Genomic DNA, 21,161 nt, shown 5'->3' with positions numbered 1-21,161 from the left:
TAATAAAAGTATTACTGTTCTATCTCAATTCGTGTTTGATTCTCTATTCTAAGATGTATCTTCGTTCTTCAACCTTATGAATGAGTTGAACCGACACAAGGTTATCTCTATTCTACATGGATTCAGCGAGCGTCTTTCATCGGATATCAATGAACCACTAGCTTGATTATACATTTCTTAGATGGCTAATCCACGACTTCGTTGGGAACTTCTCGAGACACCAGTTCAGCCAAGGTATGGGGAGATTAGGGTCTTTATGGTAAAGGCTAGAGCCAAAGGAGTAGTATTCTCTGAGCCGGAAGATTTGACCTTGTCTGTGGCATTTTGAGCAGGATCATCAAGGGGGGAATGGACTGCAGGAGCTTCACCCTCAATCAGACTAGATGCGCACTAACCCTGGTGTTCATCCTGGAGGAAGATCGGCGACCTCTCAAGAAAGACGTTGATCATATACAATCTGTCATAGAAGAAATCATTCACAGTTGGCATAGACAGTGAGACCGAATTAATCCAGAAGAACAAAGCATCTCTGAAGCTTTAACCATCTTCTTATCATTTGCATTCACCATCAACTGAGTAACGTTATTTTTATTTTACTTTTATGCGCTTTAAACAAACAAACAACTTTTCTATCCGCCTGACTAAGATCTACAAGATAACCATAACTTGATTCAAGCCAACAATCCTCGTGGGATCAATTCTGACTCACTTAGGTATTACTTGGATGACCCAATGCACTTGTTGGTTCAGTTGTGCGAAGTGTAATTCCACGCACCACTTGACTACATTAAGAATTCCCAACCACCATTCATAAAACTTGTTGCTACCTCCAACAGCTCTTGGCAGGTATGATAATAGTGGTTTTGATTCCAGATTTCTTCTATCATTTTGCATATAATTAAATAGACAGTGTACCACTATTTCATCTTCTTCTTGGCAATTTGAGAAGATTTCCGGTGTGGAAGGAAACCGCCGATGGAGAATGTAGAGTACAGGGAGCTACTCATGGAGACACTTCCATAAAAAAAATATTTAATTTTGTGCAGAATTCCAAGCTTCCAAATAGAGTTCCAAAGTTCCGTTTGACGCATGAGTGGGGGGCAAAACTCAATGGGTTCATGGAGAAAATTATATGCAACTAGGTAACCTGAGGCTGTAGTATAAAACTTATTCTTGTTTAGTGCCCATTGAATTTGATCCTCCTCTTCCTCAATTTTAATTGAAAAAGTTCTATTGCTAATTGTTTTAGGAAAAAGGCTTCGAACTAGTTGCTGATTCCACTGCTTTTCTTCATTTAACAGGTTTTTTTACCCAAATGATCGTTGTAGCTACTGCGTGGAGGGTTGAACTTCGGGGAATGGTGAAAGGGTATGGGGGAGATAGCCAGGGATCGTCAAAAACTCTTATGGAGAAGCCCAAGCCGACTTGCCAATTCAGGCCTTTTTCAACAATATTTCTACCCTCTAGAAGACTTCGCCAGCCCTATGAAGGTAATGTTCCTATTTCTGCTCTCATTGCATCAGAATATCTGAAATACTTTCCTTTGAGAATTCTTGCTAGTAAGGACTTAGGTTGAATGATTATTCTCTAGAATTATTTTTCTAATAGAGCTAGGTTCTGAGCTTTTAGGTATCTGATTCCTAAACGACCTTCCTTCTATAGCTGAATCATTGTATTCCAGCTTATCCAAACCATTCTCCTCTTTAAACCCCTTTTTTCCCCACTAGAATTGTGACAGCCTGCTATGAATTTCTAAAATCAAAGTGTCGAAGAATTTGAAGCATGACAAAGTATATATTGGGATTGCCTCACGAACTGCTTTAAGTAAAACATGTCATCCACCTGATGAAAGAGGTCTCCTTTTCCACCCCATCATCTTCTATCGAAATTTTTTCTTGATTAAACTAAATGTCGCCTTCTTCGATCTATTCACAATGGATGGTAGACTAATATACTTGTCCTACACACCAACATGGCCAATATTTAGAGTCTTTGCCAGTTGAGTTCATAGTGATTGTGGAGTATTATTACTAAAGAAAACAACGGATTTGTTAAGGTTAACCCATTGTCCACTAAAGCTCTCGTAGTGCTCCAACAACTTTAGAAATCTATCTCAACTATTACTAGATGACTTATAAAATAGGAGAATCATCCGCAAATAGAAGGTGGTTTACTCTTGGGCATCGTCTATTCAGCTGGATACCTTGAATTGCATTGCTTTGTTCTGCTTTGTGTAGCAAGAAGGGAAGACCTTTTGCATAAAATAAGAAAAGATACGGGGATAGAGGATCACCTTGTCGGATACCTTTATTTGATTTAAAGAAACCATAAGGTTGACCTTCCACAACAACAGAATACGAAACATCAGTTACCAATTCACGAATCCAATTAATCACAATATCATCAAAACCCAATTTGTCCAATATAAACCACAAAAAGTGTCATTCTACTCTATCATAAATCTTGCTCATATCTAGTTTGATATCCATTTCGTATTCTAGCCCCTGCTTCCTGGATTTTATGTAATGCATATACTTATGAGCTATCAGAATGTTATCAGATATTATACGACCTTTGATAAATACATTCTGATTTAAACTAACAAGCTTATTTATTAAACCTTGAAATTTGTGCACCATCACCTTAGATATAATTTTATAAACAACCGTTGAGAGGCTAATAGGTCTCACCTGAGCCATATTGACTGCATCCGATATTTTTGGAATGAGGCAAATATGCGTGTGGTTAAAGCTTTTGAGGATTCGACCACTCGCAAAGAAGCTCCATACTGCCCGAAAAACATCACCATTCACAATGTCCTAATAAGCCTGAAAGAATTTTGCTATTATCCCATTATCACCTGGGGCACTCTGAGGGTATATGCTGAATGTTGCTCATTTCACTTCCTCCATAGTAACGAGCCTTCTGAGCTTTCGGTTCATAGTAGTTGATAATCTAGGATAAAAATCATCAAAGAATGGGGGGCTGGATCATCATGACACTCTAATGAGAATATACCTTTAAAGTATCTTTCAGCAGTCGCAGCAATGGCAGCGTTGGAGATAGCTTCTTCTCACTTGTCATCAATTAGCTTTCATATCTTATTTCTTCTGATTCTCGATCTAAACTTCTGATGAAAGAACTTAGTGTTTTGATCACCCTCCTTAATCCATTTGCCTCTTGATTTTGCTTTTCAATAAAGCTCCTCATCCTGATAAGCAATTTATAGCTTCCTTTCGAGCTCTGTTAATTCGGTGCCCCTAGAGTCCCTACTGCCGAAAGATCATCAATGCGAATAGTGAGCTGGTCAATTTCTTTTTTAGAGTTGTAGTTGCTCTCTTGCTGCCATTGAATAATTCTGTGCCTGCATCTTTTAATTTTTTGAGATAAGGTGAATATGTGTGAGCCATCAATCTCCTCTCTCAAAACCTTTTCCACTGTTCGCCTTATTTCCTCTACTGTGCACCATCTTTCTTGGAATTTAAAGTGTCTCTTCGACCTTTTTGAATTCAGATTGGTGTCAAGTAATAAGGGGTATGATCCGAGCCTAGTTTAGAAAGTCTGATAACCACAGAGTTAGAATATTGCTGCTGCTAGTTACCCCGCTAATATCCTGTCCAATCTCTCCTGAATTAATTCATTTTCTCTATGTCTATTTGACCATGTAAATGGCCTCCCAACCATATCCAAATCTAAGAGGAAATTATCATCAATAAAATCACTAAATGCGAAAATGGTAGAAGGAGCTTTATCACAGCCACCTTCTTTTTCTAACGGAGACAAAATAGCATTAAGATCACTCAAGATAATAACCTTACCCTCAAACTGTTGAATAATAGGATGTAGCTCCACAAATTGATAAAAGCGTGTCTGTTCATTGGTGCCGAAATACACACCTACCACCCCCCAACTCTCATTAATAGTCACATCAAGAATTTTGGCAGTAATGAAATACCGATCTGATTTGGTAATTTGCACATTCAGCCCATATTTCCATCCAAAAGCTATCCCACCTACTGTTCCATCCGGCTCCACAATATGATGATTATAAAATCAAATTAGATTCAGCTTTCGTTCCACTTGTCGAACTTGGTTCTTATTTTCACAAATGAAACCAAGTTCGGGAGAGTGGGATTTAACAATCCCTTTGAGATTATGGACTATCAGGGGTCTTTTCAAACCTTGACAGTTCCATGATATTAGCCTCATATCTCCTTGGGTGCCACTTGACGGCTGGCACCCTCCACCTAATCATCCTTTTTGCATGTTGATTCTCGAACAGATTCTTTTCAAGCTGTCTTCATTCTCGTTTCCATCTATCTTTCTTTTCCCTCCAAGATTCTGGTTTCGGCTCTGATCCTTATGTCTTGCTAACTTCTTCAGTTCCAGATTCTTATTCGTTTTGGGGAATTTAGAATAAGAGTCCAAAGCTAAGTTCTCCATATTTTGTTGGTATGTGATGTCTTGCAAGATTATTGCTTCTCCCATGTTGGCTACTGACATCAATCCATCAATCTCCCTTCCTCTTATATTATCAGCCAAGATCCCGGGTGCCTTTTCAGTTGCCTGATTCTCTTTGTCCTTCATATCAGCCACTTTTAATTTAGAAAAATCCTCCAACAACCAATCAGGAGTAGGCTTCTTCTTTTGTTGAAGGAAGCTTGTCCCAGCTATGGTTAAGGTAGCAAATCCTGGTTCTTCCTTATCTTTTATTCTTCTCCCCACTTGGTCTGTCCTTGTCCACTCTCCAATTTTATTTTCTTTTACACAATTCTGGGCTGAATCTTCAATGAAGTTATTACATCTTTTTAATTCATGGCCTATCTTTACACAATAGACACAAAACTTTCCAACCCTTTCATACCGAAGGCCAATCTCCATGAAATTCTGTTTCGGTCCTACAATTGTAAAGATGTCCCTCAATATTCGATCTCTACATAATTCTACCCTTGCCTTGAGAATTCTGGTTCCTTTTGCCCTTAACATCGAAGAAACCGATATCGAGTATCTCTCATATGCTTCCACCCACTTTTCGCCCTACCTCCTTCGTTTTGAAACTCTCTGGCTTCTCCGAAATTGTAGCCAAACCGAGAATGTCGAAATCACATTCCCTCTAGTCTCATCCTCTTCCCTCCATTTCCTTACGTGCAGAATGAAGCCTTTGAAAAGCCATGGCGAGCTCCTCTCAATACAGAGCATTTCAGATTCTTGTTCGAAAAAGAATTGAAAATAATTATATCCAATCGCACTCACCCGAGATCCCTCCAGGTTGCTCCATATTTATCTTCATCGTATTCTCTATTATTCCAACAGAAAAAGATCTATCCGCAAATAGCCAGCCTCTTAAACTTTTCGTGCATGCATAGACACCATTTTAAATGTCTTCCTCTCCAAGAAACACGACTTCCTCTTTTTCACCATCACTATTTGGCTCATTGTGATGATGATTCTCCTCTCTCCTAGCCTTGCTGATTGTTGGTGTGGTGGACACAGAGCAACAATTATGGTTTATTAATCTAAACAAATTTAAATTTGAAAAAAAAAAGACAAATTTTGGTGGGACATCTCAAAATTCTAGCAGAACGCTTGGTAGCCCTAGTGAACTGCTTTTTGTATATATTTTAATTATTATGTTGATACTAAAATAAATAGTCATTTTAATTCTTTTTTCCTGAAAGTTGATCAATTTATTTAAGGTTTTAGAGTAACCTTAGAAAATTAAGGTAGACATAAATTATTTCGGGTTAGTTAAAAGTACCGAATATGATTAGTCCATGCACACTTCTAAATCTAAATTCTAATAGAAGCTCCGTTGCAATTAAAAGAAGAAGAAAGAAAGATAAAGAAGTATCGATGGCATATTGGCAATATATTAGACATGACACAAACATAAGGATGAATAAATAATATATCATAAGCCACATTAGATGATTATATTGGAAAGGAATGCGAATCTAATAATTTATTAGTTACTAATCAATCGTGGTGAGAAAAAGGGTTATTTTCAAATTAAAATAGCACAAACCAAAATGATTGGAAGATGGGTGTTTCTTTGACATTGATTAACACTCTTAACTTATCATTGCGTGCATTAGCTAGCTTACATTCATGCCTTTGAAACATATATAAGTCTCCAATATCTTAGGCGTGAAATAAACGTGATCTCAGCCACATAAATCTACAGGAGAGAGACATGAATCTATTAAATATTGATATGCTAAATGCTACCAGTTAATTATTTATTATTATAATATAATCACTTAATTAATTAAGCACCTCATATTATTAAAAGGGAGTTCGGTTATGCGGTGGTGTGTAACAGAAGTTAGAGGAAGGCCCAATTTTTTTTTTAATAATGGCTATATAGATTATGTAACTAACTTCTAAAGTAGCAATATTAGCAAATCGGAGATGGGGGTTAGAGTGGAAGTTAGGAGCAGGAGGCAAAGTTAGTTGCTTATTTGCGCATCAAGAAACATAAAAGAAATATTAGGTAAATTAATTTTATTTAAAATATTGTATTCTCTGATTTATCATCTCTAGTAAAAAAGCTCACAAATAATTAAAAAAAAAATAGCTTTAAATAAAATTTATTTTTTGAATTTCAAATTCTAGCCGTATCCCTTCACTAAGGACAAGATTCGACTAATATCGATGTCTCCCTGCTTAATTGTTAAATGTTATTTTTCGGATTAGAAATGTATGATAACCATAAAAAATCAGTCATAATTAGCCATAACTTGTCTTATTTAACATTTATTATTAATGTTAGTAATAATTAATGAATACTAATAAGATAAATTCTGATTTTTTTTTTTATCTTTCTAGTATTACCAATTTTCGGCTTATCTCTTTTCCGTGAAGAGGTGAGAGATAGATTTATAGTTAGCTGTTGATGCTTTAGTTAAAGTGACAAATTATAATGGTAATTCTTAAATAATTGAGTCCACTTAAAATTTTGTAAAACATGCATAAACAAATTAAATAATTAAAATTCTCTAATATGTGCATCGATGCCCAATAATTGAACCACTCTTCAAAGTTGATTAGTTTGTTGGTAGCATTGGAACGCTTTATAATTAGAAAAATGTTTAATGAATCTGAATGGCGTGGTTTGCAAAGTGATTAAAACTTAAAAGAGGCTTGGATCACTTCTTCAGTTCTCTCCGTCGTATGAAAAAAAAAAAAAAAAAAAAAAAAAAAAAAAACTCAAAAATGGCACTTTCGGGTTGTTATGGGAAGAAGAATATAAGTGAACCCAATCTAACAACGTAGATGGAACACTTGTGAATTGAAAGCACGAGAAATACGTTTTAGTGAAGAAGGAGGTTAGGAGAAAAATAAAGATTGTAAATTTGTAATTAAATTTTTTAGAAGAATATATATTACACATAATTTATTTTTATTTTTATTTTTGTGAGCAATAACTCGGTTGTAGTTTAAAAGTGTGAGTGGTAGGTGTGTGTTATGACAAAAAATAAATAAATAAATAAAAAAAAAAACCCTAAATATGAATAAACTACGCCGTTATTCGTCTTTGACTATATGTCTTCTTTGTATTGACCACGTTCGACGTTCCTCTCTTTTCTTATCATTCACATTATCTTCTGGGGTGCTCTCCTCTTTCTCAAATTACGTTATTAGGAATTCCTAATTTTTCAAACGTTTATTTCTTGGGTTATTATCTTTTGTTTTGTTTTGGACAGGTCTTCATTCGTGTAATAAAAGTAAATTGGGTTCAACTGACCAAAGCCCGAAGGAAATTTACTTTGTTGAGCTACACAAGGCCCATTTTTAGTTTTTGGTGTTTTTTATTTCCGAGATAACTTCATGGCTTCTTTGACTGATTTGGAGACTATTGGTAATATATTCTGATCATTTGCCCTTCATTTTTTTATCTATTTTTTTCACTCATAAAATTACATTGAAATAGAAATATAATATTAAATTTTAGCTATTTATTACTGATATTTGCAGCTTCTTATTTTAATTTGTTCATGTTATATTTTGATGAATATTTTTATAATTTTTTTACCTATATTTTTCAACCTAATATGGATCAAGTATCCTAACTCAAATACTTATTTCTCATACAAATTCTTTGAAAATCAATACAATGTGGGTTTCCGCATGCAAAAACAATTTTCAAGGGGCTTGAAGTACCATAAGGCTACCTTGCAGTCTATGTTGGAGACAACATGAGGCGGTTCGAGATTCCGATATCATACTTGAACCAACCTTTACTTCGAGAATTGTTGAGTCAAGTTGAAGAAGAATATGGATACGATCATCCAATGGGTGGTCTCACAATTCTGTGCAGTAAGGATGAGTTTTTAAGCATCGATTCTCGCTTGAATGAGATGTAGATCATGCTATTAGTATGTAGATAAATTAGTTGAGATATTTGTACAGAAGGCACTTCATCCTTTGTCTTGTGGAAACTTTCCATTTTGCTTTCAATCCTATGGAATTGTAGAAGTTTTTTTCTAAATGAGAAAGTAATTATGAACTTATGGCATGATACTGTTGCAACTTAAAACACTTGTTGCTATTGTTATATCTCAATTCTTTAATGAATTTAACTTGTTCAAATGATATACTGAACAAGTGAATATAGATCATCAGTCTAACAAAATTATAAGCAAGTGAATGGTTCTTACAAAAATTGAGCTCCAAGGGAAAATTGAGAACTGAAGTTTAGAAATGCATCCTCACTGCATGGAATTGTGAGACCTCCATTTGGATTGTCATAACTGAATTCTTCCTTGTTGTTTGAGTACATATACTGCATATAGTTACTAAGGGCTTCCTTGAGAAATAATATTTGATAAGATGGGGGTCTACCGTAATATGTACAAGGGATCCAAAGAAATCACAAGGTATTGATAGAAATCTTTATTAATGCACAAGTAAAACCTAGTTCTTGCTCTTGCAATGTACTGTATATCTCTTCCATTAGTTGGTAACATCTCACGTGTCTTAGGTGCTGATAATGAAGTCAATAAATGATGATCAAGATTCAGGACCTTATCTATGGTTTTGTTAAACAAAGTATTTATATAAACTTCACCTTTCAAGGGCAACATAATGTGGAACTTCTCAAACTATGGGAAACATGATGCAACATTAGACTTAGTTTGCATAGACGCCTCTAAGTCCATTTATCTATAGCTTTCAACTTCATAATAATTCATCTCACATATATATACTAGTTGGCTGTTACACCTTAACATGTAGGAGGCTATGATCTATTATTGGCCATTGTTTGAGACTCTAAAACAGCATCACGTGATTTCATATGCATGACCCCATCTTTTATCCCCCTTCAACAATCATTTCTCTTGCCTTCAGAAACAACACAACACAACTCCCTGGCAATCTGAAGATCAATACTTGAACACCTTCTTCTTAAGCACTAGAGCTTTCCCTTGCTCTTTCCATTCCCTACATACGCAAGAAAAATGGGGAAAGGCATCATTCTCAGCTAAGCAAGCAATTTCAAAATCCGTACAAGTCCCAAAGGGTTATCTTGCAGTGTATGTCGGAGATAATCAAAAGCGTTATGTGATTCCCATTTCATATTTGAACCAAGCTTCATTCTAAGAGTTGAGTGAAGTTGAGGAAGAGTTTGGATATGATCATCTCATGGGAGGTGGATATGATCATCCCATGGGAGGTCTCACAATTCCTTACAGTGAACATGTATTCCACTGAGGAAGAGTTTGGATATGATCATCTCATGGGAGGTGGATATGATCATCCCATGGGAGGTCTCACAATTCCTTGCAGTGAACATGTATTCCACCAACTCACATCTCCCTTGAGTTGAGATTGATGAAGAATCTCAAAATGAGACTTATTAACATAGATTAGCATACATGTTATAACAGATTAGTATAGAGAATTAGAATGACATTCAAATTCATTTGCAGTATGTATACCAAAAACAAAAATACCTTCGAAAAGAAAAACGGAAATAAATCATGTTCCTTGTTAATTTGAGACCAACCTGTAAAGTGGTAGTGACATTATACTTGGGCAATATCCTGCCACCAAAATAACCAGGTCAGTAACCAATTCCTATTTGACAAATCCATAGAATCAATCAGTGCACTAACCTGATATCTTTCATGAAAAGCTGTTTGGGCTTTTCCACCAAAACGGAGTACCTGCTCCTCAGCCAAGTAGGTCATAGACAAAGTTAATTTTATTTTTTCCATTTATAGTTAAGCCGAAAAAAGGTCGAGAAAAAAAAAGGAACCTTTCAATATCTTCAACGATGGGAATTGGGCCATGGTTCCTCTTGTAAAACAAATTTGAAGGAGTAGCGTACGAGCATGTCAGTGCAGAGCGTGGTGGCTCCACATTGAAAGGTTCCTGTCAAAAGGAAAAAATGAAAGCTGATAATCTCCAAAACTTAAATGAAATATTTATGAAACCACATGAGACCTGGGAATAATTAGGATAACTATAAGGCTTGCCTTGGAGTTAATTTTTAGACAAGGGTGACGAGGAGGCTCTTTAGAATAATCTGAAGGTGCGGTGAGTCCAGGCATTTCTTCTCTCTCTCTTTTGAAGTGTGAGGATAAGGGGTCAGTTTGAGATTGTCTAAAGGAGGAATTAGAAAGGATTGGATGAAGGAAAGGGGAAAGAGAAGAAAGGAGTGGAACTGAAGTGAGGCTTTGAGAGAATTTGTAGTCTTAGGCCATATGGAGTTGATGAGAGACTTGCCCAGCGTACTGTCTCTTTCTGTCACATTGCACTTTGTGGTGTTTGAGCGCCCAAGGATAAAATCCAAATCCTAGCGTATGAATGCTAATAAAACATCCAAATCCATATGACAGGACACAATAATTAGGAAGAGTTATAAATATTTAAAAAGGAGTCACAGTGGTCTATGGTCTATAACAAGTGAAATCATATCATGTTAAATATTTGGGTGTTCATAAGAAAATGGAAACAAAGGGAAAAAATGACTGATTGATAAACAAGTTATCCCAAGTTAGCTTAACTGGAAACAAAGGGAAAAAAGGACTGATTCAGTTCCCAGATACCTAAAATAACCATTCTAAAATAAATATGAACTTAAAATTAGCATCAACTCACAGTTGAAACTTACATTCCATATAAGAGTTCACAAGAGACGATATTCCAAAAATATTGCTTTTAACAACAGCTAAAGCATATATGATTAAGTAAGTTAAAATTCCTAGTCAACAGATTTCCCAATGAAACAATACAAATCAAAGAGTTTTACACATGTTCAAGGTATCCGTAGCTAAAATTTATAGAAACTTAACAGTAATTTTAAGTGCAACAATTACAATATGAGGCAGCACAAACAATAGTAGATGGAATCGTGAGAAAGGGCACCACCATGACAAACCTCAGGTGCTGCACAGGCTAGATAAGGATCTTCATTTGACTAATAAAGAAAGTTAGCTGGATTATGAAGGATGTACATAGGATGCGTTTGTTTTAGCTTTTTCTGACAAAAATTCAGTAATATATACACACTGAAAAAATCATTTTTGACATAATTTTAAAGAAAAAAATCAATTAACCTTTTCTGGAAAAACTAAATAGAGTAGCTTCTAATTAAAATTATTTCCAGTTTCTGAAATCAAGTTGTCAAAGCAATTTTTTGAGAATCAGCAACAAACACACCCATAACTTTCCTTTTCCACAACTAAGTAATGCAGCAAAGTCTGTGAAAATGTAATATTCTATCTTAACATATCACCTAACTACTTCTACAACTTCCAAATCACAGAAGAGAGAATAATACTGCAATAAATAATCCAAATACTATAGTTTCTGCATAGAAAAATTTATCTGCTGCAATAAGTGAGTGAGAGAAGTCATAATCTAGAAGTTCAATTCCATTCTATATCTATAAGAGTTCAACGAATTCCACTGTATTGCTAGAACACTGATAAATTAAGAGTGTGCAATTCTAGGGTTCCAGAAACAATTAACCAAACAGAATAAACAAACATGCATACAATATGAGAGGAAATAGATTAAACCCGCGTTACAATGATGAAACTGAAAAAGTTTCAGTAGCCTCTTCAAGCAAATATATAAAATTGAAATCCAAGTGTTTCACATATTGTATAAGAAAGAAAATAATAAGATGAATGATTGAATTTCAAACACAGAGAACTTTCACATAACAAAATTTTCAATTTGGTGACAGGGTCGAAGAAACTTCAAAAACGGAACATAAAAAAATCTCCACAGAAAAGTGTCTCATGATTATAAGATGGCGTACCTGGAGTGTAATAATGCGGATAAGAAGAATTGAAGCTTCTGGATGAAAAGTTCAGTGTTTTGATTGATACTTGATAAGTTGATAGCATCGAAGAGCATGAATGTATGATAAATACGTATCTGCCGTTACATCCCATTTTAAGAAGGATTTAATTTTGAGGCAGTAAATGATCTTTCAATCATGCTACGTCTATACTAAAATCAGTCACTATAATGAATGTAAGGCAAAAAAAAAAAAAAGCAAGGCTGCATAGTGACAAGATTTTTTCTTTTAAATTTTATTTTATAAGTTTGAGTGACCGGCTTGAACTTTCACCCTATGCCATGAAGTGTTTAATATTCCTCTCAAGTTCCAAATGTCTTCAACCTTTTCAGGATATTTGCAGCTGAATCTATCTGCAAAATCAGCCAGCAGTATTAGAAACATATATAGAAATTTAAGCTATGTAGCATCAATCTGAGGCTGTACATATTTTTTTATTAGTAATAAGAGTATTTTTGTTTTGAGGAGTAAAAATGAGTGCAAAATTTCATTGATGAGCTTGATGTGTAAGATTATATGTGGAACTCATGAAAATTTCAAACCTAATTTTAACCCCCTAAACAGAGATATTCTAAGAAAAAGAATGAGGCCATGGTCATTTCTACAAATAGGCTGATATTGATACATATTAGAAAGGTGTATATATAATATCAGAAAACCCAAGAAAATCAAATAATTGAAAAAAAAAAAAAAAAACTTATTTAACCAATTGACATTGGAAGTCAGTGAAAAAAGTCCTAGTGCACATTTGATGAAGTCAAAACAACTATCATCTTAGCCATGAAAGTTGTGGTTGGCTCCTCCAACATTGATCAATTATCTATTTGTATAATTTATCCATCATCATATAATGAATATCATTTACATCATTCCACTCTTCCATACAACTTCATTCATCAAATTAATCTAATTACTTTATAAAACTTACTCACATGAACTGGAACATAAAACACAATAAAGTTTAAAAAAGTATTATTTGAACCTATGGAGGACTTTAGACACTCAACAACTTGTGAGTAGATGTTAGTGTTTGTAAAATTGGATTGGTGCAAATAATCTAGAAATTGGAATAGACAACAGTTTCAACAATGTCACATTTTGTATGAACTATATCCAGTTATTATCTCTTAGATGTAATACATCAATAAATGCCAGGTATTTAGGATGTCTCTGCAAATAACATCTGAACTACATTTTTATAATATAAATAATATATATCTCTAAACTTACAAAACTTTTCAGTATACATGGATCATGTATTGTTTCACCAATAGTCTTTACAAGAGCACTGGCCATTGGAGAAACAATGAAATCCTGAAGAATCTCTAAGAAAAATATCCCTCTTAGTGACAACGGATACATATTTTAGGAATGTATGGCAGTCCCCACAGAGAAGGATATTCTTCACAATCCGAATTGGCTTCCCTGGTTTGCTCATCAGAATTCCATAAGTAGCTGCCAGCTTTGCACTATGACAGAACAGAAAATCTTTCTTTTGATATTCCTCTACTTCATGCAGAACAAAACTTGTATCAGGTTCATACCCAGCTTTTAGGCACTCCAAGATTAGAATCTCCAATCCGCTATATATGTCTTTCTCTTGGGGATGGGATCTATCTCTTGCATAGAATGAATGTATCTTATTCTGACAAATGATCCAACTTTGTGCCGGATGTTTGTGAAATCCCTTTTCTTTCATATCCTTTCTTACCATTTCAGACAAGTGCCATCTTGCAGAAGCAGAATACAAATTTGAAATGAGTATGTAGGTTGATGGATCCTTAGGTTCCATGGCAAGAATATGCTTGGCAGCCCGGTTTCCAATGATTGTGTTCTTGTGTAGTCTGCAACTGTCAAGCAAAGCACGCCAAACAGAAGCTGAAGGCTCAAAAGGCATTGTCTTGATGGTTTCCTCTGCTTCTTCCAGAAGACCCCACTGACCCAAAACACTGATGAAGGAAGAATAGTGTTCGCAAGTAGGCTCAACTTGATATTCGTTTCGCAACAAATTAAACAAACGATGACAATCATCAACCAAATTCAAGCTAGTTAGCCTGTAAGCAGAAATGACCAAAACAAATGTGACTTGGTCAGGCTTTATGCCTTTCTTCTGCATATCTGACCATACTTCCAATGCTTTATCACCCTGTCTCTGTAGAAGATGTCCGGAAATCAAAGTATTCCATGAAACAATGTCGGTTGAAGGCATACCATTAAACATCCCAATTGCATCATCCACATTCCCACACTTAAAATACATACTAACAACTGCATTCCCAACTCCGATATTAGATTCATAACCAAACTTAACAGCATGGCAGTGAATTTGCTTACCCATATCATGACATCCAATAGTCCCACAAATACCAAGCATCGAAGTGGCCGCAACTTCATCCATGATCATCTTCCCTTCTGATTGACTCTGTTGGATAAGAGAAATCGCCTCGTCCAGCTGCCCATTTCGAGCATAGCCGCATATCATGGATGTACAAACCACAGAGATGAATTCCTCCAACTCCCACCTACAGAACATCTTCCTGGCATCTCCCATCCTCCCAGACCTCGTGTACATATCAAGCAAAGCCGCTTCAACACATGCATTCGATCCGAAAGCAAATTTGAGAGCAAACCCATGAACCTGCCTACTAACCCAATAGTCACCAAGCAAGCTGCAAGCATTAACTGCACTAGTCAAACTGAAATCCGTTAATTCCATTCCCTCCTCCACCATCTTTGAAAACAAATCCAAAGCCTTTAAACCTTCCCCATTCTTACAAAACCCAGACAATAAAGCATTATAAGACACCACGTTTCTCTCCGGCATCTCATCAAACACCTCCATTGCCAAATCTACAAACCCAAACTCCATGTACGCCGCTACCATTTCGGTCCAAGTTATCACATCCCTCTCATTCATCTCCTCAAACAAATCCACCACATCATCAATCGTCCCCCACTTGGTGTAGAACCCAATAAGCGCATTGCCAACGCTCAAATTGTTTCCCCACCCAACCTTAATAGCGTGCGTGTGAACTTGGAAACCTTCCACCACCGAAGCACTTCTAGAACAAGCAGCCAAAAGCGTGGAGAGGGTAAAATCGTCCACTCTCAAATCATCCGTTGCTTGCATCTCACGGAACAACGAAAGAGCGTCATCATACATGAATTCCTTCACGGCAACAGATATAACAGTGTTCCACGACGCAATGTCCCTTTGAAGCATGTCATCGAACAGCTTGAGAACCAAACTGTAACGCCCGCCACACTTACCGTACAACCCCATAAGCGCATTTGCAACAAAAGCAGAGTCCAAGTAACCGGTTTTCACAATCGCGGCATGTAATTGCTGGCCGAATTGGAGATTTTGGGTTTGAATGCAAGCAGTTAAGACGGCGACAAAGGCGTAGTCATTAGGGAGAACATCGGAATGTACCATGTGAAGGAAGAAGAGGAGGGCATGGTGGCGATGGTGGTGGTTGTTGGACTTGGAGAAGGCGGAGATGAGGGCCGAATAGACGACGACATTTGGAGGAGAAGGGAGGGAGAGGAAGAGGCGGTGGGCGGCGGGGAGGAGGTTGAGCTTGAGGTAGGCGAGGAGGAGGGCAGTGAAGAGGTGTGGGGTGTGGTGTTCTTGGAGCTTGAGGAGGGCGGCGTGGACAGCGGAGGCGAGGTGTGGGGAGAAGCGGAGGGAGGCGGAGAGGGCGTCGAGGAGGAGGGGGTATTGGTGGTCGTGGGAAAGGGTTGATTGGAGGAGAGGGGGCAGGAGGGCATGATGGTGGTTGAGTTTGATGGAGAGTTTGTATTGAGTGTGTGAGTGTGAGTGTGAGTGAAGAAAGGAGGAAAATTGAGAAGGGGTTTTGAGGTTGATGGGGTTTGACTGAGGGAGAGGGGAGAAGAAGAAAGAAGTGGATCGGAGAAGGAGGGATGCCATCTGTCGATAATAATGATTATCACTATCATTATTAGTAGGCTTCACATTCCTATGTGGCCTCTCTTGTACCTGCAGCAGCCTACTAAATCCCAGCTTTTTAGTCTCTCTCACACACACACACATATATACAAATATATTAGTAATTGATTTTAGTAGCCAATTTTAGTGTACATGTAGCATGATTGAAAAATCATTTACCGCCTCAAAATTAAATCCTTATTAAAATGGGATGTAACAGAAGAGGCAGATACGTATTTATCATACATTCATGCTCTTCGTTGCTATCAACTTATCAAGTATCAATCAAAACACTGAAAGTTTATAATTATAAAATATTCAATGGTGCAATGGTCTAACCGGAGTCTTATCGGGGTTGAACTGGTTTGATTAAATTTAGAATAAAATTATAAAAAAATTCAATATATAATTTCAAATATTTAAATTCAATAATTTCTAAGGTAATAAAATTCAAAATTTCACTATTTCACACAATAAATTATTCATAATTTAACATTGAAAGGTTATAAACAACTTCAACCATCAAAGTTTATAATTAAAGAAAATCAATAACGGACATGAACAACCAACACAAAATGTTCTACCACCAAAAGAAACATTAAACAAACAAATTTTCAACTAAACACAGATACTAATAAAAAATCATGAACATCATTAAGTGTTTTATTGTCTCCATCAATTGTATTTGAGGATTGAATTACAAGCATATCCAACTCAAAATAAAACAAGGTTTTGAAAATCGAACTGATCATCAAACCGCTCTAGTCATTGGTTCATTAGTTCAGTGGTCCAACCGGTTCAACTGTGGTCTAACTGAAAAAACCGTTTTATATAAAATAATAAATAAATTGTAAATAAATAATCTAAAACATAATTATAGTCTAATATAAATTTTAAAATATCTTCTAAATATAAAGTAGTACATCAACCAAAATCTAATATAACATTTGATTTCATAATTATTAACAATTTATCATTCATTAGTCATTATATTACTATTGAACTCATTAAGATAGTCACAAAAAACAAAACAAAAATCATTTAATTAACCAAACCAATAACAAATATTCGATCATATACTTAACTAGTTAATTGAGTTTAATTCAATTCATCTATTACTTCATTGAATTAAAAACAATGAGCACAAAAGGCACAACAATACAGTAAAATTCAGAGTAGAGAAGAACGAGCACAACAACAGTGAGCAGAGCTAATCAATAATCATTCAAAGTGGTTTCTGAACAAAATATTCATCAGGCTCTTGAGAAGGGTAGCTGACAAATCATATAGTTTCTCTGCCAATGTAGTGCACAAACATAAAAGTTAAAGCACTCACAAGACAGAGGTTATATGCACAAACATTTAATCAATAATCAATAATCAGTAAAACAAAATAAAATCACAACACAAAACCGTAGCACAGCAAAATCAGAGCTAATCAATAATCAAATAATTGTTCAACAAAAATTAAAAACACAAGAAATATCTAAAAATAAAAGGCCAACATGAAAGTTTGCCATCAATCATCAAAATTTGCAAAAACTCAATCTAAGCATAATTAAATCATAAACCAATGAATCATTAAGAGTTCAAGAGAGTCACAAACTCACAATTTAAGCATAATTAAATCACAAAACAGTAAAAAACAAAACAGCACCTCAGCAGCAGCAGCACATCACTCCCCAAAAAAAACCACAAAATAGTAAACACAAAGCAGCACATCAACAGTAGCAGCAGCACATCACTATCAAAAAAATTCACAAAATAGTAAACAGAAACAAATTCATCACCAGCAGGCAGCAACACATCACAACCCAAAAAAGACACAAAACAGCAGCAAAGAGCTAATCAATAATCATTCAATAAAAACACAAAATATTCAATAATCATTCGATGATTTCTGAACAAAGCACAAAAAATTAAAAAAAAAATGAAGAACAAGTGAGCTGAGTCAGAGACCTTCGATCGCAGAGGAGGACGGATGGCGACAAGACGGCGGAAGTTCAAGGTCGTCTTCCTCGGCACAGCGACGGCAGAGTTCTGCAACTAGTGCTCTGTGATGCAGTTGGCAGAACAGATCCGGGGTGGAAAGTGAAAAATAAAAAATTATTCAACAAAGTTCACAGTTCAGTTCAGTAACTTCAATTCACAGTTCACAGAAAAATCAAAAATCACAAATCACAGTTCACAGCTCACAGAACTTCACAGAATCGAAAAATTATTCAATTATAGTTAAAGAAAAAATTACCTAGAAGCTAGAAGAAGACTTCAACAGACCACGCCAAGGTTCTGAAAACCGGACCAGTCATCAAACCGCTCTACGGCTCTAGTCACTGGTTCACTGGTTTACTAGTCCAACCGGTCTAACCGTGGTTCAACCGGAAAAACCATTCCATAATAAAATAATAAATAAATTATAAATAAACATCCTAAATATCTTTCACATTTAAAACCCTACATAAAATATCACCAACTAAATGTAATTAATCATCAAAATATGCAAAAACTTGCTGCAAATTTGTTGACAATTAACATAATTATACTTTCATTAAAAATAGCTGGATTGAATTACAATGCACAGGTTAAAGATAGAGAATATTGTCTTAATGTAGCCGAGTCAAAAAGTAAAACAAAAAATAATAGTTTTGCACAACAAACACACAACAGAGCCTGAAACAAAAAGAATCCAACAAAGCCTGAAACAAAAAGAATCCAACACGGAGGAGAGGTAGCAAGTCGGCGGAGATCAAGAACAGGGACAGTGCAACCAAACAATGAAAACAGAATTTTTTTATATAACAGAACAATCAAAACATGAATCATACAATCACTAATTGCAATTTTTTTTCCTTCATAAGAATAGAACAATGAAAACATAAAGCATATAATAAATCAAAAGATCACCAATTGTAAATCTTTTACTAAGAACAGAAGTTAGAACAGTGAAAAATGAAGAAAGATTAACAGTTTTCAACCCAATTTTAACAAAGCTCTTCACAATGATTAACAACAAAAAAAAGCAATGAAGGAACAGTGAATCAGTAACATAGGCAGTGCAAATTCAAGAAACTTTAATAAAGTTTAACTACAAAAACAGACAGTAAAGCAGTAATAGAGTTATCAATTTAAAATTTATCATCAAATACAATTAGTAAGCAAAACCAATCAACCGAGCACTGACTGGGCATTCGGAAAAAAAAGAATCAAAAGAACATTTAAATCACAGCAAAAACACAACAGCAATAGGAACATTTAAAACAAAGCAACCAAAAAAAAATCTAAAAATCACCATAGCTGAAAACAATGATTTGATACGTGTATGCTCAAAGAATTAAAAGCTAAGCTTACAGGAAAGTGAAGAATACCCAAACTAAGAACCTTCAATCACAGCTTAAACCAAGAACAGAAAATCACAACAAAAACAAAAAAATTAAAGATAACAGAAGAACAACAGAACAACAACACAAGAACAATTAGCAAATTAACAAGTTCACAATAACAGTTAAAATTTACCAAAAGAACACTAATGCAAGTGGAATCATCATGCTAATATGTTTTCTGCAAAGATGCTATTTGTGCACCTAAACTTTCCTAATTACTAAGACCCAATTATTCTTAATTTCACATGCAATCAACTTACTAAGTTTCTAAAAGCTAGAAATTATAAAACCAACCAGAAATATGGTTAAAGCATTTCATCAAACATGTTGAGTGCGGTAAAATTAAAACGAAATAAGAGAATTCAAAACTTAATATCAATCTGATAGAGAAGAGAACATAACAATTGTATAATCTATGGGAAAAATAACCAAACCACTACCAAATCAAATAGTTACTTATTGTAATAGAAATCAGAAGTTGCAGAGTTTGAAGTAGAGTATTGGTGGCGGGTTTAGGGAACTCACGGCGGCGACAAAAGAGAGCAGTTCGACGGCTACGTGGAGCGCGCGGGTTGGTCGCAGAGTTTGAAGCAGAGCAACGTGGCTTCCAGACGAACGCGAATGCTAACTCGAACGGTGAACGGCGAGTGAACGCGAACGGTGAACGCCGAGCGAACGTGAACGGCGAAGAACGCGAAGGAAGACGACGGCTGAACTTAGAGGCGAACGTGAACGGCAAACAAACGGCGGCGGAAGCGCGTCTGAGCAGACAAAGAGAAGGTCTGGCCGTATGGATTTGGGACAGGGGAAGGAGGAGGCTGCGAAGACGCCGACAACCACGGACGGCGGCGGTGGTTCCGTTGACGAAGCTGGGTTTTAGGTTTGGAACCTTAGGGCTTGAGTGTTTGGTGTTTTGGGGGTGGGAGGGGGGCGATGTTATCCGGGTGATGGACTTGCGTGGGGGAGTTGGGGTGGGAAACAATGAAAACGACGGCGTTTCTTAAGAATCGGTCGATTTTCGATCTGGTCCAACCGGTCGGTTATTGTTTGGTTTAGCGGTTTATTAACGGTTTGGAGGATAGCGGTTTTAAGAGGAGGATCAAACCGTTTTTCCATCGATTCATGTTTGAATCTGTCCGGTTTTTAGAACATTGGAGCACGCAAGAGGGAGACACAAAGACAAGGCGCACCTTCGAACGGGCTTTGAACAGGACAGTGGCTGCGGTAGAACAAAACTAGCGCCAGCGAAAGTGTGGCTGCGCGATGGAAGGGAAGGAAGGTTGCAATGGCTGCTACGCGATGGAGGGAAAGTGAAAGAGCAGGCGGTGGTTGTTCGAAGTTCCGACGGCGGCGATAGCAGGCGGTGGCTGGACGGATGACCAGAAGCTCGATGAGAGGAACCCGTGTGAGAGAGGCATTGAGGCAGAGGCGCGATCTGGACAATGGAGTTTGGTTTGGGCTATTTAGTGTGTGTTTGGATTACGGTTTGCAAACTGAGGTTTGTATAAAATTGATT

At 36.3% G+C, this 21,161-nt stretch overlaps 1 protein-coding gene across 18 annotated transcripts; it reads right to left on the bottom strand.

Annotated features, from left to right (window-relative positions):
• Positions 1–8,005: 8,005 nt before the first annotated feature.
• EMB175 (Pentatricopeptide repeat (PPR) superfamily protein) lies at positions 8,006–20,599 on the bottom strand. 18 transcript variants are annotated; one of them, XR_015907468.1, is made up of 10 exons: positions 20,171–20,599; positions 18,514–18,628; positions 18,225–18,319; positions 13,547–16,326; positions 12,275–12,669; positions 10,482–10,815; positions 10,262–10,377; positions 10,119–10,169; positions 10,010–10,046; positions 8,870–9,444 (listed from the first exon to the last, which is right to left on the bottom strand). XR_015907468.1 is itself a non-coding variant. In XM_088509307.1 (4 exons), the coding sequence occupies exon 4, from the start codon at positions 16,245–16,247 to the stop codon at positions 13,581–13,583; it is 2,667 nt and encodes an 888-aa protein (XP_088365433.1). In that variant the 5' UTR covers positions 16,248–16,329; positions 18,225–18,319; positions 18,514–18,628; positions 20,171–20,599; the 3' UTR covers positions 13,397–13,580. The 18 variants fall into 18 exon arrangements, 4 of the variants coding, with proteins under 4 accessions (XP_088365433.1, XP_088365432.1, XP_088365431.1 ...); XR_015907463.1 differs by having other exon boundaries at positions 11,325–12,669; positions 13,547–18,319; XR_015907462.1 differs by having other exon boundaries at positions 13,547–18,319.
• Between the last annotated feature and the right edge of the window lie 562 nt (positions 20,600–21,161).

The sequence above is a fragment of the Arachis ipaensis genome, chromosome B3 (assembly GCF_059453495.1).
Source record: "Arachis ipaensis isolate K30076 ecotype BB chromosome B3, ASM5945349v1, whole genome shotgun sequence".
NCBI classification, from domain to species: Eukaryota; Viridiplantae; Streptophyta; class Magnoliopsida; order Fabales; family Fabaceae; genus Arachis; species Arachis ipaensis.
The sequence above is the reverse complement of the archived record's forward strand: the minus strand, read 5'-3'. Positions and strand labels throughout refer to the sequence as shown.

Bases quoted from the DNA above. Each gene is read 5' to 3' on its own strand.
- EMB175 (XM_088509305.1), bottom strand. From the start codon at position 16,370: ATGTGTGTGTGTGTGAGAGAGACTAAAAAGCTGGGATTTAGTAGGCTG.